The sequence below is a fragment of the Enoplosus armatus genome, chromosome 3 (genome assembly GCF_043641665.1).
Source record: "Enoplosus armatus isolate fEnoArm2 chromosome 3, fEnoArm2.hap1, whole genome shotgun sequence".
Taxonomy (NCBI): domain Eukaryota; kingdom Metazoa; phylum Chordata; class Actinopteri; order Centrarchiformes; family Enoplosidae; genus Enoplosus; species Enoplosus armatus.
This window is the reverse complement of record NC_092182.1, coordinates 19,835,897-19,852,591: the sequence shown is the minus strand read 5'-3', so window position 1 is coordinate 19,852,591 and position 16,695 is coordinate 19,835,897. Positions and strand designations below refer to the sequence as shown.

General features: G+C 38.9%; 2 protein-coding genes across 2 annotated transcripts; one reads left to right on the top strand and one right to left on the bottom strand.

Annotated features, from left to right (window-relative positions):
* Window positions 1–584: 584 nt before the first annotated feature.
* rtf2 (replication termination factor 2) lies at window positions 585–16,372 on the top strand. The gene is made up of 9 exons (XM_070902732.1): window positions 585–722; window positions 1,135–1,229; window positions 1,436–1,529; window positions 1,687–1,826; window positions 2,185–2,263; window positions 13,402–13,512; window positions 13,657–13,711; window positions 14,633–14,707; window positions 15,276–16,372. Exons 1-9 carry the CDS (start codon window positions 654–656, stop codon window positions 15,482–15,484), a joined length of 927 nt encoding a protein of 308 aa, XP_070758833.1. The 5' UTR covers window positions 585–653; the 3' UTR covers window positions 15,485–16,372.
* gcnt7 (glucosaminyl (N-acetyl) transferase family member 7) lies at window positions 4,283–7,296 on the bottom strand. The gene is made up of 4 exons (XM_070903395.1): window positions 7,090–7,296; window positions 6,108–6,849; window positions 5,204–5,299; window positions 4,283–4,592 (listed from the first exon to the last, which is right to left on the bottom strand). The coding sequence occupies exons 1-4, from the start codon at window positions 7,294–7,296 to the stop codon at window positions 4,351–4,353; spliced, it is 1,287 nt and encodes a 428-aa protein (XP_070759496.1). The 3' UTR covers window positions 4,283–4,350.
* Window positions 16,373–16,695: the final 323 nt, after the last annotated feature.

The following is a 16,695-nucleotide window of genomic DNA, read 5'->3' as shown; positions in this document are numbered from 1 at the left end:
TATCTTCCAAGGAAACTTTCATCTTTAGACCACTCTGACAACAAGCTTGAAAGCCAGACTAATGTCACTTACTAGTTCTAGGGTTAATGGCTGACTGAAAACTGTCTAATAGATGGATGGGCAGTAAAAGAGTGACGTCATCTATGTGAAGTTGTTTTTTCATGTTTGTATGCATGGCTACAATAGTGTAAGGTGCTTTAGAAAACTAATTTAAAAAAACCCCAAGGTTGATAAAATAATTACCAAAAGCTCTAGTTGGTAACTGGTTGCTTAGTATGTAGGCTATTATGCCCATCTTTTCATAACCTTCTGTTAAAATGAAAATGTTTTGTATTTTCATTTTCATGATACATTTCCAGTTGCTTCCCATTCCTCTGGCAGCTCCTATCTGGGCTGCTTGCTGAACAGAAATTGGTGAGCAGATATTTGGGGGGATGCTTCCACACTATGGCTGAAGCTACAAAATGCACCGAAAGCGTTTAAAGCTTTGTCTTTTTTTCAGCCACTAGAGGGCGACATCAAATTAATCGCACATCCCGCGAGCTTTACAGATCTCTCGTTGTTTGTTTACAACCTGGGAACTTCCTGCCTGCTAATAGCTTTGTCCACAGCAAGCTAACTGGGTACTTGAACTTTACGAGTCAGCTTTCAAGATGGGATGTGATGGAGGCACGATTCCCAAAAGACACGAGTTGGTGAAAGGCCCAAAGAAGGTTGAGAAGGTGTGTTATGCTTTGTTTTCTTTCTTTTCAAATATATAACTGTTAGCGATGTTTCGAAAGCTGTCAGTAGGCTGTTAGCCAGCTAACATGCTAACAGAGTATTATTAGTTGATGGCTATTTCTCTTGAAAACTATCAAGGGACAGATTCAGTCATATGTAACTTAGGTGTGTTATTTAGCTAACGTTATTTATATATAAATATATATTAGCCACTCGCTGGATTTGTCTTGTGAGGTGTAATGAACACGTAGGTTGGCTAACTAACTAGCTAACGTTAGCTTATAAAATAGAACTGTTACGCTAACTTTAATGTTAGTTTAATCATCACCGACTTTAAACAAAGCAAATTAGTTAACTACCATTAACTTATACGTGTATGGTGTACTCTAACATACCTGCTTGTGTGTCCAGGTTGATAAAAATGCCGAGTTGGCTGCTAAATGGAAATACTGTGCCTTGAGCCAGGAGAAACTCAGACGCCCCATTGTATCCTGTGAACTGGGAAGGTAAGAGTTGGCTTTATGGACACGGGAGGTTTGACGATGTGACACTGAGTGAACATATTGTGTCACAGCCTCATGTTAAAAACTTGCTTTAACTCGCAAACTAATGAGCTTGTCGTGATTAGTAACGTCTGTCCATCCGTCACTCATAAAGATCTGCTCATTACAGCACAGTCTGTTCTAAAAGCCTGGTCTATGTTATGTTTCAGGCTCTATAACAAAGATGCTATCATTGAATACCTTCTGGATAAGTCTGCTGAGAGACCCAATGCTGAGGCTGTAACTCACGTCCGTGGAATCAAGGTATGTTAACGCTGAAGTTATCTACACTTCTGTGCATGTGTCTTTGGTTTCATATAGGATTGTTTGCATGTTTGTCCACCGACTCCCTCTGCAGTATCTGAAGGAACTGAACTTGACTGATAACTTTTGTTTGCATGTTTATCCATCTACTTTGCAGGATATAAAGGAACTGAACTTGACTGATAACCCAGAGTGGGAGGGAGAAAGAAGAAATGCTAAAGGAGACAGATATGAGGACATCAACTGTGGCATGTTCATTTGCCCTGTTGTTGGGTTGGAGATGAATGGCAAGCACAGGTAACAAACAACAAGTAGCACAGGTAACAAACAACAAGTAAACGATCTTTGTATAATAAGGCTGGTGCTTCACTGCGTCTATATAGATATAATGGATCAAGTATGATTAAAAAAGGTTCCTGTAGTCTAGTAATCATTTACAGGTGATACTTAAAACACTAATTATTATCATTATTAAATTCAATATACAGTATGTTCAATATATGTTTCAAAAACATTTGACAGAACTCAGCTGTTCTCATCACTGGTATTAAATCTCATCCAAACGTTTAGATCAAACAAGGTTAGAAAAATGCACCTCTCCTATCTTAAAGGCTTTGAAACTGGATATTACATACCCCAATGTTTCCATTTTCAGGTTCTGTTACCTGCAGAGCTGTGGCTGCGTCTTTTCTGACAGGGCCATGAAGGAGGTCAAGACAGAAATCTGCCACAAGGTGAGCAATGTTTCAAGATTTTTTTCATCTGTCAATCTATTCCAACTTTCTTTGATGGACCAATGGTTTGCCAACTATACTATAACATTTTTTTCATTTTCCTAATAGATTTTTTATCTTTTAATGTGTCCTTTCAACTTCAAACTACTCTCCATTGCTGACCTCTGAATGTTTGTCAGTGATTCTGCTTGTTTGATTCATAAACGGAGATCTCTCACTGCTTGGTAAATAAGCAGCCTTGATATTAGTGTAGATAAGACAATAGCAATCTTACATTGGTGTGGTCCCAGAGACACAATCTGTTGCTCAGATGGATAACAACGTGTGTTCAAAATCTGAAGTGTAATGTTTTAAAGCTCCCAAAGGAGGTTTTGAAATCTCAAAACACACTAGTGCACACTAGTTGAATAAATCAGATCAGTTATCCAGAAAATCTGTGTAATATTAAATATAAATGCAATGTTTATGCTATTCAAGGTAAAAAATAGGGAACAGTGCAAATCAGTAGATATATACCTGAGGAGACAGTCTGACCACTATGGCAGACTATTAAGATTCTTCCTGTTAGCTTGGGGGGTGATTAATAAGATCAATAAAAATAAAATATTTTTTGTTTATTTGGTCCAGAGGGACACTTATGCCAAAAAGGGCAAAGCAGAAATGGCTTGAGCCAATAGAGCCACTACTCCAACATGAACCTATTCTGATGTGGGATTATTTTACACTTTTGATGTGTTCAAATGTTTGAAAAGTAGGTTATATATATACATTTCTCCAGTGTCCCTATTATGTTAGGAAATATATATATATATTTTTTGCCATTATTTCTGTTTATAATTTTCAAAGCAGAAATTGTGGTTACAGACCCAGTTAACCTGTTAGTTTTAAGTAACTTTAAAGCTATGGTCATAGTTTCTCATGCACAGGCTATTTTAAGGAAGCAAACGGCAGTCACTGCTGTTGTTTCTGTGGAAGTGAAAGCATCTAGGCACAGATGAGTTGTTTGACTTTGCCGGAAATAGGGTCTGAAACCATTAGAAAAGTTGGTTGTTATGGGAAACTGACTTTGTGAGAGAGATTTTTGCTTAGATAGGCTTATCAGGCAATACACAATCTCTTGAATTTATAGCCACTGACATTTAGGCTGATTTGCCTGCTTCTTATTTGTGCTGTAAAAAAGTGATATCCATTGTGGTTTTAATTGTCCCTTACGTTTTGTCCAAGTTGTAAACCACTGAACAGTCCTGAATAGTGTGTGAATGTTCAGAGCCTAGATAAACAAAAACCTTGAGTGTGTTTGGTTGACCTTGATTTACTAGATAATTCCACGGGCCAGTTGACCCAAGCTTTGTTTTGTGCAAAATAGCAAATGTTAGTGCGGTGACATGCAACTAAGATGGTGAACATGGTAAACTTTATGCCTGCTCAACATTAGCATGTCAGCATTGTCATTGTGAACATGTTTGCAAGCCAATTTTAGTGTTTTGCTGAAAGCACAGCCTCACAAGACTCTTAGTCTTGTTTTAAAAAGGGAAGAAGGGTAGGAAGATTTTTTTTCATCATTGTCTTTATTTGTTTGTTTACGCCTGCTACACCCTAATTTATTAAAAAAGAAAAACAAACAATAGTTTTATCAACGGGTGTTTTTTTTTTTTTAACTGGACCACACACTCAACAATATTGAATTAAACAGTATTAAACATTTAATTAAATAAAACCACATTAAATGCATAGTCAGCAGTTTTATTTAATACTTTGTGTGGTGTAGGTATGTCGAATAGTATAGTTATTTAATTGTATGTTTTTTTTTATGGGATTCATTTTACTACTGCATTGCCTTACTGTAAAGAAATGTAAAGATTTAGTCCTCTGACATATACACTGTCTTCTGATGATCAAAAAGAACAGCCATCTTACAGTTTCATAAATAGACGAATACATCTGTGAACAGTAGCCATGCTACAGAGTCTGGGAGTGCACAGTGCATCATCCAGTTTTTCTTTCTCACATTTTTGACATTCACAGACACTGAACGAGTGCAAATAATCTGAACTACATGTAGCTCAACTTTTGTTGATGATACCGTTTCATGCTCCAGCACTGCTGTTGAAGTAGCCGCTACTTGAGTTGCTCTGGGTGGCCAGCAGCCATGATGGTTCTATGGGAACAGTTGCCTGGTTCAACACTTTGTTCCTGTGCCACTGCTCCAGGCAGTCCAGTGCCTCTGGAAAGGTGTTACTCTCAAATTTATTGGCAAACATGCTGTTCCTGTTGATGATCCACGTCAGGTCTTCCATTCCATAGATACAGATGTCTCGTACGTAATGCCCTGGAAAATGACAACAACACCTTTGGTCTTGTTGTACATGTTAGTGAATTTCAAACCTTTCATGATGCTTTGTGTGTTTGTTGGTAGGTTTGTGTGCTACTACAGTGATTTTGGGTGGTTAGATGTGTGTATTTTATTGTTACATAAAAATCCTATTTTCTTTTATCTTTAACCTGTAAAAGGTCATCACAAACTAAACCTATTGGAGAATATGTCATATCAGATAAATCCTCTTATCATCTTTTGTTGAGTAAATCTTGAGTTGCCTTAGTCAGTAATTGGCCCTGTAATCCTGTCTGGAGCCAGACCTAACAATTTTTATTTCATAGGACAGAGACAGTGTATGAGGTAGGCTAATGTTAAGAAAAAAAGATGGTAATTAGTACTTGTTTGTGTATGTAGTAGTGAGTTTGGCCACAAACTGTAAAGTTATAGCGACTATCAATAGATAGTAATAATTTGCTTTGTAGTTTGTTTGTTTCCATAGTATCAAGATTACTACACACAGTTGAACAAGACTAGTAGAATTTAAACTAGACAATAGATGAGCCCTGTGTTACAGTAATTCATAGATAGTACATCATTATTATACATGCGCTTCTGTACTGTACCTTTGCAACCATTGTGTGCCCTTCCCTCTTGATCCCTCCACTTGATTGCCCGGATGTCTCCTGCCCAACCTCCATCTACATGGCTGCCTGGAGCCTCTTGAAACACATAACCAGATAAAATGAATCATTATTATGCAATGTAATTGAATTATAAAGATTCACTTAGGCCCTGCATTGGACTGTCACATCCACTGCGTGGGTGACAGTCCCGGATGCTTCCCATAGGAAAGCTTAGGGAAGCGGCTGTGTGCTGTTCTTTGTCGAGGTGGGAAAGTTAACCAGGCATGCAATTGCCAAACCAGCCGTCATCCTTTAAGCCTTTTCTCTGGTAATTAAGAGCAGTGCGCAACCACTTTCCTAAGCTTTTCTAGGGGAAGCATCCAAACAGGGACAGTATTTATTTATCACAAGTATAATTTTCTCAATATAAATGCATCCCTCTGAAGATCATAAAACAAAACAGTTCTCTAAAGTATATCTATTTTTGCCTTGTTTTCCTAAATAAAAATTGAGAAATTACAAGGATTTTAACGAATTGCTATCGTCTCGAAAAAATGATCAATATCAATAGTGATATCAGTTAAAATCAGTGAGGTTTGAGTGAAAAAGCCATAAGGTGGACATTACTAACATAACTAACATGCCTTTTCTCTTTTGGTGTAGGAGGTCAGCCATGTCAGTGTGAGAAATGACAGCAACCAAGGGGGCGTACAATGTTGAGAATGTAGGGAATGAGCAGTTTCCCTGTGTGTTACAGTCTGATGGCTTCAACATCATAATCACACTAGTTAATAATTAATTGTTCTACCCTAGGATTTGTGCTGCAGAACTTAAAAACAGATTATGTCATCAATAGTAGGAAGTCGCTGCATGTCTGTGTATCCGTTTGAAACAGGCAGTTTACCTTTGATGTGGTTTAGTGTCACCCAGTAGTGCTCGTCTGGACTGAACGTGTCTTTAGACCACTCCAAGAGGTCGTGGGCTATTGGGCTTTTCAGGACAAAGTCTACAAAAGCCCTTGTAAGAGCATAGTAGGCTGTTCCAAAATAAACTTGCAGATTGTGTGGAGGAGGACCTTTCTTCAGTCCCAACCCTTTCAGAGCTACATGTGACCCCATGATCTCCCTGTGCTGGAGCTGTGTCCTGTGCCTCATAGACACCGGCTGCTTGACCCCAGGTGTCATGTTTCTGTCCCTCCACTCTTTGCTCTGCATGTACCGCACCAGTTCCAGGTTGCTTTTGACGGGGAAATCCTGTCCGCACAGATTCACCACCTTCCTCCAGCCTATCTTGGACTTTGCTAGCTCCGTCATGCAGTTCAAGTCTGCTTGCAGGCGGGAAAACCCAGCGTAGGTCACTGTCTCGCTGCGGCTGGAAAGGAATGTATTTTTAAAGCAACTGACTAGCTTCCGTACTGCTGCCTGGTACTCCAGTGGAGCCTTAGCGTCCACATGAATGCAGTAGACATTTTGTGGCATGTAAATGGCCCGCAACAGGCGCACAAAAAGCTCCAGCTCCTTGTGAACAGTCACAATGAATGCTAAAGGGTAGTCCTCCTCCTCAAGGCTCAGAGGTCTTGTGATGAAGTGCATGTCTCTGGTCAAATAGGAACACTGCAGGTGACTATTCAGGATATAGCTTTCCACCTGTAGACAGAAAAAAACATATATTAACACTACACCAGTTGCATTTTATTACTTGTTTGGCTTGATTAAGTCATTTAACACATCGCTACCGAAGAATGTTGTTATGTGGTCCCCAGTCCTCAAATATATGACTGAAAATTTGATCCATAATATTCTGTGCAATTCATTGCTCAGACAATTTGACTCTTCTGAGTGATGAGTCGAGCTACACTGCACTGTTTGGAAAAAAATCAAACATACCTGGCAGTCACGGCGGTACCACTCTACTCCTTCCTCCATGCTGGGCAGAAAAGCTCTACATTCAGTGGAGAACGGCCTGCAACTTGGAGGTTCTAGGGGCTTGGGCTCTGTTGGCATCCTGGTCCTCAAGTAAATGACTGAACAGATAATAATACTCATCCCCAGGCACAACAGGAAGCTGCATTTTGTCCCTTCAAGCTGGCGCATAATAGCCCTGCTTCACCGTATCCAGAGAGCACCACCACAGATAAAACTCCTGCAATAAAGACATCCAGATTGGTTATTTGCAGTAGGGTCCTGGACCCCTGAGGGATATTAAATAGGGTTAAATATGTAGGTTAGCACTAATTGACAAAGCCAGTTTTTAGCTCAAGAAATGTAGTTTAATGTACCGAATTTAGTCTGAGTGTTATCTGAGATGTGACTCACAACTGGCAACACATTGTCTGTTGTTCATCTTTCTGAAACACCACAATTAAAAGTAGCATTCCTGAATTTACTCTTCTTCATTTAGTCACATTTTTGTAATCATGCAGAATGATAACTTCCTCCTGTAGAGAGCTGTTCTTCCTCTACTTTGCACCCTTACCAAAATACAAAACAAAAGAGAGCTGATACAAGGAAACTGTTCAGCAACATTTGGCAAAATACAGACTTAAAGCATAAAGAGAACTGACAAGCTATCGGGTACTTAAACCTTTTAAAACCTTTTAAATGCAATCAGTTTTTATTATAAATATTTTCATTCCTGCTAGGAACATGAATTGAAACTAGTGCTGTTACTTACACTTTTGCTAATCAGTCAGATGTCACTTAAAAAATAACAATTACAATTTCTGGTTATAGCTTGCTTTTTTTGTTTCATATTATGTAATTAGCCAATACATTTTGCAGACAAAAGAAGAATATCTTGAGATAAAAGTGTGGGTAATTGAGAATATCTATATTTGGTTATTTCATAGATTAAACAATTAATTTACATTTATGTAATAAATAATTGTTAGCAATAATGAAAGCAGCTTTAATTATAACATACTATTGCAACTCACTGAACAAGCCTTGGTTGATCATCTGAAACTCAGGAATTCTTTGGGAGCTACATGTGCAAGGTACAACAGATAGCATTAAGTAAACAAACAACATTTTTGTGAGATATGAGGATACCCAAAAAGGTTCAGAGTGAATGGATAATAGTCGAGAGAAGGGCAGTACTCTGGTAATAAGTGTGATACTCTGCAGTGTATCTCTTTGTCATTTAAAACACATTTTGTTGTTATTTTGAACCTCCCAAGCTTAGTGGTATTGGATATGAGCTTTCCACTTGTTTTTTTGATGAAGTCCATATACAAAAACCCTACATCAATAAGGCCTATGTTTGACCATTTTCTTAATGTAAGGCATTCTCAGGGCACCTCAACAAATTGTTTCTGTCAGTTTCCACCCATGAGGCCAGAACAGATCACTTACTAAAGTGAACGGGTGTAGGTAATGGCAGCTGTCACAGTTTTACTGGATGCATTTCCTATGTTTTTGCATTATATAAGTTACTGTTTGATGTGTAATAAGGGCAGCATTTGGTCTAGTCACACAACACACAGACATCTATTGCATGTCTGTCCGTCCCTCCTCTGTTGCTCGTCCTGAGGGTTGATCTTTTTCCTTATCCAAAAAGTTAGCCACAAGTTAGTCTTTCGAGTGTCTTTATTCGGATAAAGTCCTCATTTTACACACAATAATGCAGTTTCGAATATTTAAATGAAACATAATGCAGGATACAACAACTCAAAAGTTGCTTTCTGTTGAACCAGTGAGCTCCTGGGCTCATGTCAATGCAGAGTATTCTTTATTGAGCATACTAGAGACTAGAGAGTATTAGAGAAAAAATTGATCTTATAACCCAGTTCCTTCAGAGAATGACATCTCTGAGGTCTACTCTTAATCCCTTGTCAGTGAAGCCTCCTCACCTGAGTCCCCTTGATGTTAAAGCCATTCACGAGAACAGCACCAAGGATACGAATATCCATGGAGGCTGCCATGGAAATGTGAACGATTTTTTCTCTCTCTCTCTCTCTCACTCACACACTCACACACACACACACACACACACACACACACACACACACACACACACACACACACACACACACACACACACACCTCCTCTGACACTGAGACTGAAAAAACAACTGCAACTGCACCCAGCATGCAAATAAGGAGCAGCTTGCTGCTTGATTGCTCTCAGTGTTTGTACTTTCTTCGCTCAGTCCAAAAACCTTTAGGTCTGTTGCTTTGGTTAATAATTATTTCACATTTCTAACATGGGAACAACATTCATTTGGGGATTATATCTATCTTATGTTTGCTGTCTAGATCCAACATCTAAAGCTTATGTCAATGCAACACATATAAACATGCAACGTAAACGTAAAGACAGAATGCCAAAGACAGGGCAAGCTGGGCCAGTTACCTTTTGAGGCAGTTCAGTCTGTAGTCCTTATGGTGAAGAAGTAAAACATTAGACATCAGCACCTGTACTGATGATTGTTACCTAAACAGCTACTCCAAGTTTGTTACTACAATCCATACAGAATCCGTCATTTTCAAGTCATTTCCATCGGCGCCATCATCAGCAACAACAGGAATAACAGCGGCAGGAATATTTTCTGTTATGTGTTTGAGCTAAAAATGGTTGTTAGAATTGTTGTTGTTTTTTCTGGCAGCTTGTAACCTGGGAGGCTGTGCTCTCTGAGCCTGAGACCATGCCGGAGTGAGAGAGAGCGCTTTGTGAATGTGTTTTTTTTTTTCTGTAGTTGTAGTCATTGCTGATTAAGTCGCTCCCCTCACATCCCCACGAGACGAGGACTGTCCCTGCCTGGTTACCAGCAGTAACACCCACGCACACACCTGACACACTCCTGACACACTCCTACCTCACACACACACTCTCTCCCCCTAAGGTTTTTTCCACTCTCCTCCCCCATACAGTTTCCTACTCACTGGTGCGTTGCATCTTTCTTTTTGTGTCCTCTTGCTTTCCATTATTTTCCCTCAAACCCCTTTTACCTCAGGTTTCTTCTTTTTTTCTCTTGAATGGGTATTTAATTCCAGTTCATCTGCCCAGTTAGAGGTGCACATATTGAATTATCCACAATGTGTCTCCACTGGGTGCTGTCTCTCGGTCTTGTTCACCCTCCTGTTGCCTGTCAAGTAGTTGGTTCAGCGCTGAAGAAAGATTCTGGTTGACTTGTTCACTGACTTGATGGTAAGGTGCTCAGCTCTCCGGTGGCCTGTGTCATTTGTGGCAATAGCAACAGCAGAGTGACTGACTTCAGAGCAGCTCCCACAGAGTTTGTTTGCTGCGTGGTCAGCTTCTGAGATTATCCCTCTTGTGTTGAACAGAGCACATGGCCAGAGTTCACACCCACTGAGCTTGCATTACGGCAACACAATAGATGCCCTGCTGGTTTATGAGAGGCCCTTAGGGACATTATTCAAAATTGCCATGCATATACAGCGGGGTCCAAAAGTCTGAGACCACATTGAAAATCTCAGATATTGTCTCGTAAACTTGGTAATAATCACAAAGTTTGAAGATTCTGAAACATTTAAAAACAAAAGAAGTTATGACATGTAAAATGAAGAATAAATATTTTGATTCTGCATTATTTTTAGGTCAGAAATCAAACTTAAGGAAATTTGTGGCATTGACCAACTTAACTGCATAGAAAAGTTGAGATTTCTTTGAGTTGTCCAATCAGCAAAAGTACTATGAGAGGGATTCCTACTACAGCAGGATAATGACCCCAAAGACACCTCAAAGCTTTGCAAGAACTACTTCAAGACCAAAGAAGACCAAGGAGTCGTGACTGTCATGGACTTTCCTCCGCAGTCGCCTGACCTTAAACCCATTGAACATTTATGCGGGCACTTGAAGATTCAGAAAGCCAAGCATTGTGTGTCATTACAAGAAGCCCTTTGTAACATTGTCAAATCCTGCTGGGATAACATGGGTCATCAGGTTAACTTGTGGAGTCTATGCCAGCTCGAGTGCATGCTGTCATTAAAGCAAAAGGGGGACATACCAATTCCTGTACGTTTTTCAGAGATTCAACTTTTCACTCAAGTTGTTAAGCTGATATTATCATTTGTAATGAAAAAAAAAAATAGTATTACAGTCGAAACAAATAGAAATATTCTGACTAGTGGTCTTAGACTTTTGGACCCCACTGTACATGTACTTTTTACTCTCACATACACACATGAAACCAAACTCATTCACATACTTAACTGAAAACCACACACACATAAAAGTGAAATGCTTTTACATACACAACTGAAACACTTTCACACAAACAAAAACAAAATACGCTCACATACACAACTGAAAAGCTCATGAAAACAATTGAAAGGCTTTCGCACATACTAGTGAAATGCAGTCATATACACAGTTGAAATGCTCTCATATGGTATTGTGAAAACCTTTTATATAAACTATTCAAAAGCGTTCACAGTTACTATTTAAAAACTAATTTTGTATGAAATACAAGTATTCAGGTTAAAACTCAATTTAGAACTCTTTCAACTATGTTTAATTACCCTTTTCTCCTCGTGCCTGACGTCCTCGTGCCGAAGCACTGCTGCGCTTGATAATGTGGTGCAGATTCCCTCCTGATTGGAGTTACAGTTGGCAGTGGCACACTGCTACGCTGGCGGGATGAGAAAAGCGATGCTAGATGACTGTCCAGCATTTCCACACTTGGAGTTGCAACGCTGGGTGCTGCCCGATCGTTTATTACCAAATGCACTCTCAGCCACCTTCCTGTTCAACTGAAATGCTTTCCTGTTCATCTGAAATCCTGTCACACAGCATACTGAAATCGTCTCATACACCACACTGAAATGCTTTCATACAAAATAATCTTTTTTTTTTTCAATAGTAACTATGAACACTTTCATACTGGTTACTCAGGGGTTTAATATTTGTGTTTGTATATGGGTGTGTATTCTTTTTTTGAAGCGTTCATGCTGCTTATGTTAGTATAATTTTTGAGTAATATGCAAATTCATGAATTTGACTTTTTTTCCCATCCATTCTTGGATTAGTCTATCCAGGGGAAATGCAGCAATGTTTAATGATTGTTTTTTCAGAGACTTGTTTTTCCCAGTGTGTTTCATACAGGGGTACCTTTACCCTCTGCTATGTTCCATTTCTGTAAACAACAACATCTGCTGTGGTTAAATCAAATATGGTAACATATCTACCATTTCAGTGCTGAGTTAACATGCACAGGGGAAACTCAAATGAAAAGTGCTGACTACAGCACAATAATATAGTTATGTCTGCAACAAACACATTTTTTGTGAAATGTATTGTTGCCAAGGTTTGTTTACCAAACATCCAGGTAATAAAATACCCAATAATATACCGGTCCGTTAAATGGGTTAAACAATACACATTTTTAGTTTTTAGGAGAGACGGTGATCCTGCCTGGGTGTTTGGCAGGTCAAAATGTTTGAAAATAGTTACTGCATCCTTCTACACCATTAATCAGTGTGAGTCTGTGTGACCGTCTGAGTTTTCCTGTTTCTATCTGCTTCACTGTGTTTTGAGGTTGGTAATGTGAAAGGGAATGTGATGTGGCAGGGAGATTATTTTATTTTATTTCATAATATATGGAAATATGGAAGTTGCGTATGGAAATAACGTATTTTATTATTTTCCATTTCCATCTAACTATCCCTGCCACAGATGCCTCACAAACAATTTTAAAAGCATTGCTTTGCAAGTCAAAGTAGGATTGTATCTCCTTACCTGTTGTGCACATGCACTTTGTTAAAGTGTGATGGACTTGTTAAAGTGTTGACTTTTCATCTAATCATATATCATTCGTGTTATGAGCTAATGTGTTTTTAAAAGAGGCTTACACATCTGAATGTTGATGTATCTGCATGATGCCTCTTAGGAATTAGGTAAACCTTTTCAGATAAATACACCCAAATAGGTAGTTGTGAAATTTGTGTTTTTAAAGTAGAGAACAGGGAAAATCCTCTCAACACATTGAATGTCCATTTCAGTCACATACAGTAAAGTAGCTTAGAAGAATTTATCACAGGACCACTCAAAAACAGTCTACCAAAACATTTTTAGATATTAATGGTTACACTGAATTATCAACCAGCTTAAGAGTTTTTAAATTGCTGCAGGAAGTGTTGCCTTGCTTTTCTTACACATCGAGTTTTAAAGATATATGATGAGCATGAACTGCCTTTACATGAGTGTCTCTTATCTGGGCTGCCGTGTTTGTGCTTTAGTGTGGGGACCCGTTCAAAGCTGAGGATATCGTCGTGCTCAATGGCACCAAGGAGGAGGTGGAGAAGCTGAGGGAGAAGATGGAACAGAGGCGGTCCAAAGCCAAAACTAAGGTAGGTTTTAATTTAAACTGAATTACAGCTAATCTACAAATGACAAAATGATAGAGTGGGTGGTCGGGGTTGAATAAACTGATACATCCAATCAAATACTGATCAGAACGTTTTGTAATCAATACATCTTCCTTCCTGTTTTAGAAATCAAAGAAGAGCAAAGCAGCTGAAACTGTGTCCACATCACCAGAATCAAAAGGTTTGTGTAAAGCCTGTTTGAGGCATCATGCACCCTCTTTAGACACATCTGTCGTAGCCTTTGTATAAACAAAACCAAGCAGCTAATAAGAGGCCGCAGCTTTTACTTCTTCATTTGGATAATGTTTTGAATGTGCACACAAATCATGTTTTCAGGGGAGCTCATGTCTTAAAAAGAGGAACCAAGCCCCCCCCTGACTCCCTTGCTGAGTTAGCTGGTTTATTCAAGCACTTGAAATCTCAGTTAATGTGTTAAATATTTAGAGGGAAAAACACACTGCAGTGTTAAAATGACACTACAGAATGTGACACCTTCATGTGCTATAAAAACATTGAATTACTTGAGGCTGCAGCTATTGCAGCTATCTTTACACTTTGCTGTGAGAAGTTGATTATGTATATAGCTAGCCACCTGGGTCCAGACATATCTTTTCTTGTCATGTCATTTGTTAGTAGATGAGTCTAATAGTCACACTCATTAGATGTCTGGGGTTTGCTTTGTGAAATTTGTGAAACTTTGTGAAAAAGTGCAGCCCTTTCCCTTCCTGCTTGTGTAAAGCTTATTTTAGATTGTAAAAGTAATAGATTTTGTTAGATTTTGTTTCTGATAAAACATTGCAAAATGCACTTTCATCGCAAACTATTATCTCCATGTAGATACATAAGTTCTACTTGATTCAAAACAAATATATTCCTTTGGATGCTCACAAGCAAACAAACAAGCAAAATTCATGATGAATTAAACTTGAATGAGAAACATTTTATGCAACATTTTGTAATTCATCATCAAGTCAGTTTGTGTTTAATATATACAATTTATGTATAATTATTTTTGAAAAAGTATGTACTGTTAATTTGAACAAAACATTGAATGAAGTCATCTGTCTTAGTCAAACTGTCTGACTCTTGTTTCTTCCCGCAGATGACACACAATCTCTGCAAGAGGATGTAGCAGGGAGGAGCTCACTGAAAAATGGTGGTGAAAGCAGCCAGTCAGGTAGCTAACCACATTATATACAGACAAACAAAGCATTCATTTAGACTTAACCTCTCTACATTTGAAAATGACAATAGTGCTGAGCATAGTATGTCTGCCAGAATCACTATAAGGAATCGTCCTCACCTTCAAACAGCATGGCAGTCATTTATAATGGGATAGTCTAGTTGTTCATGTAATCAGTTAGGCTTCAAGTTATGTCTTCAATGAGGACCTTATACACCAAAGAGCATTTAAAAAAGCTTTGGCTGAGTGTCAGATCAAACACAAAATCTCGACAAACTACGACTTCTCTTCAAAAGTGGTTGAGTTTGAATACAGAATACCTCTCCAGTGAGATCATTTGTTTATTATAGAACAAAATATACATAGAATTATCAAACTGTATCAGAACAGAAGCGTTAAAACAATATAAGTAAAGGAAAAGGCAGTTTGAATATTAGCAAAAATATTCCCCTCCTCGTCTTACTCCCCTCTTTGTATTTCTCACTCTTTGCCTTGTTTTTCTTTGTTCTTATCTTCATCCGGCTGTTTTGTTTTCCATGTCATTTGCCATTTTACCATCTAGCCGTGCCCGGACCCTCGGGATCCTCCAGCTCCTCTAAAGGCACAAAGTCTTCGACAACCTCCGCCGCCACCACTACTACCAAGAGATCCATCCAGGACATGGAGGAGAGGTCGGAGGCCTTCAAATCCCTGTTCACCACCCACAGCTCCGCCAAGCGCACCAAAGAGCAGACATCCAACTGGGTCACCCACACCCCGTATCACTTCTAGTAACTATCACTCGGAACAAAGATCGCCATTTTTAGATTGCTCCAGAAATTGTGACCCATTAAAGACCCATTACTGATAAACCTAGTTCTACATACCCAGCTCCAGCACACATAAAGACCCCCCACAGACACACACACACACACACACACACACACACACACACACACATATATTACCCACATGGCCTCTAATAATGTCACCAATGTGTGGACTCACTCCCAACCTGTCTCTTCAGTCCCCAGTAGCTCAGTGTTTACATGTTGTGAACATTTTGTTAATAGCTCCCAAAGCTGTTCAGCCTCTTTTGTTTTGTAACCTAATTCCTCCCCCATGTATTCCCCAGCATCTCCGTGTTCTGAGTCACAGGTGCTTTGAGAATTGATGCTCTGGTGATTATTATCTCTGTCACTCTGCTGTCTCCTAGTGGACAGCAGAGTGCAGCTTTTTAAAAGTGATCTCTACATGATTGGAACTATGGAAGTGGTGCCAGATCGTATGTAGGCTTGATTTCACTCTTCAGTTGAGGTGAAAAACTGCAGAAGCTCTACATCTCTAAAGCAGGTCCTGATGCGTTATCCCTGTCTTCAGTAATGATTGTCTATGAATGAACACATGTAGATCATTGACAAGTTTTCCCCCTCATAAGCACTATCAGTGTGTGCTCATCTTCCAGCTGTCTGTTTGTCTAAATAATTAAATATTTTATGTTGGCTTTCAGTTTAATAGCAAAATGTAGTGAAATTGAATTATCATGTTTTCTAAACTCTCGGTTGGGGCTTTTTAAAAGAGATTAAAAATGTGTTCTTCCTGTTCGCAATTGGACAGACAGTCATTTCATTTTCTTTTTTTCCACGAGCAAATGTCAAAATAAATTCCTATTCACTCTTATTAAGTTGATTTTTTTTAAATGTTCCTCACTCTGTATTTGTGTGTTGTGCCGCCTATATTACAAGTAAAATGCACAGCTAGTTGCCTTTTTATTGTGTGTTTTGCTTCTAATATAAAGCTTGGTTACGCAATGCTATGTGCAAGCAATAATTACCTGCGATGGCAGCAGCAGCAACAACTCCCTGTTGTGCCCTTCAAGGGAAAATTCACACCAATAACAAACTATAGAAAGCCCTTACTACATACAGCAGGGTACATGTGTTTACATGTAAGAGGTGTGAAAATAACATCTGTTAAGAGGTTTAGTGTTCAGAGCGTTGATC

Coding starts and splice junctions, on each gene's coding strand:
- gcnt7 (XM_070903395.1), bottom strand. CDS start 7,296: ATGCGCCAGCTTGAAGGGACAAAATGCAGCTTCCTGTTGTGCCTGGGG. Junction 5,300..6,107: donor GACACTAAACCACATCAAAG/GTAAACTGCCTG, acceptor ATGTGTTTCAAG/AGGCTCCAGGCAGCCATGTA. Junction 4,593..5,203: donor GGCACACAATGGTTGCAAAG/GTACAGTACAGA, acceptor GTCATTTTCCAG/GGCATTACGTACGAGACATC.
- rtf2 (XM_070902732.1), top strand. CDS start 654: ATGGGATGTGATGGAGGCACGATTCCCAAAAGACACGAGTTGGTGAAA. Junction 1,530..1,686: donor CTCACGTCCGTGGAATCAAG/GTATGTTAACGC, acceptor TCTACTTTGCAG/GATATAAAGGAACTGAACTT. Junction 2,264..13,401: donor AGACAGAAATCTGCCACAAG/GTGAGCAATGTT, acceptor TTTGTGCTTTAG/TGTGGGGACCCGTTCAAAGC.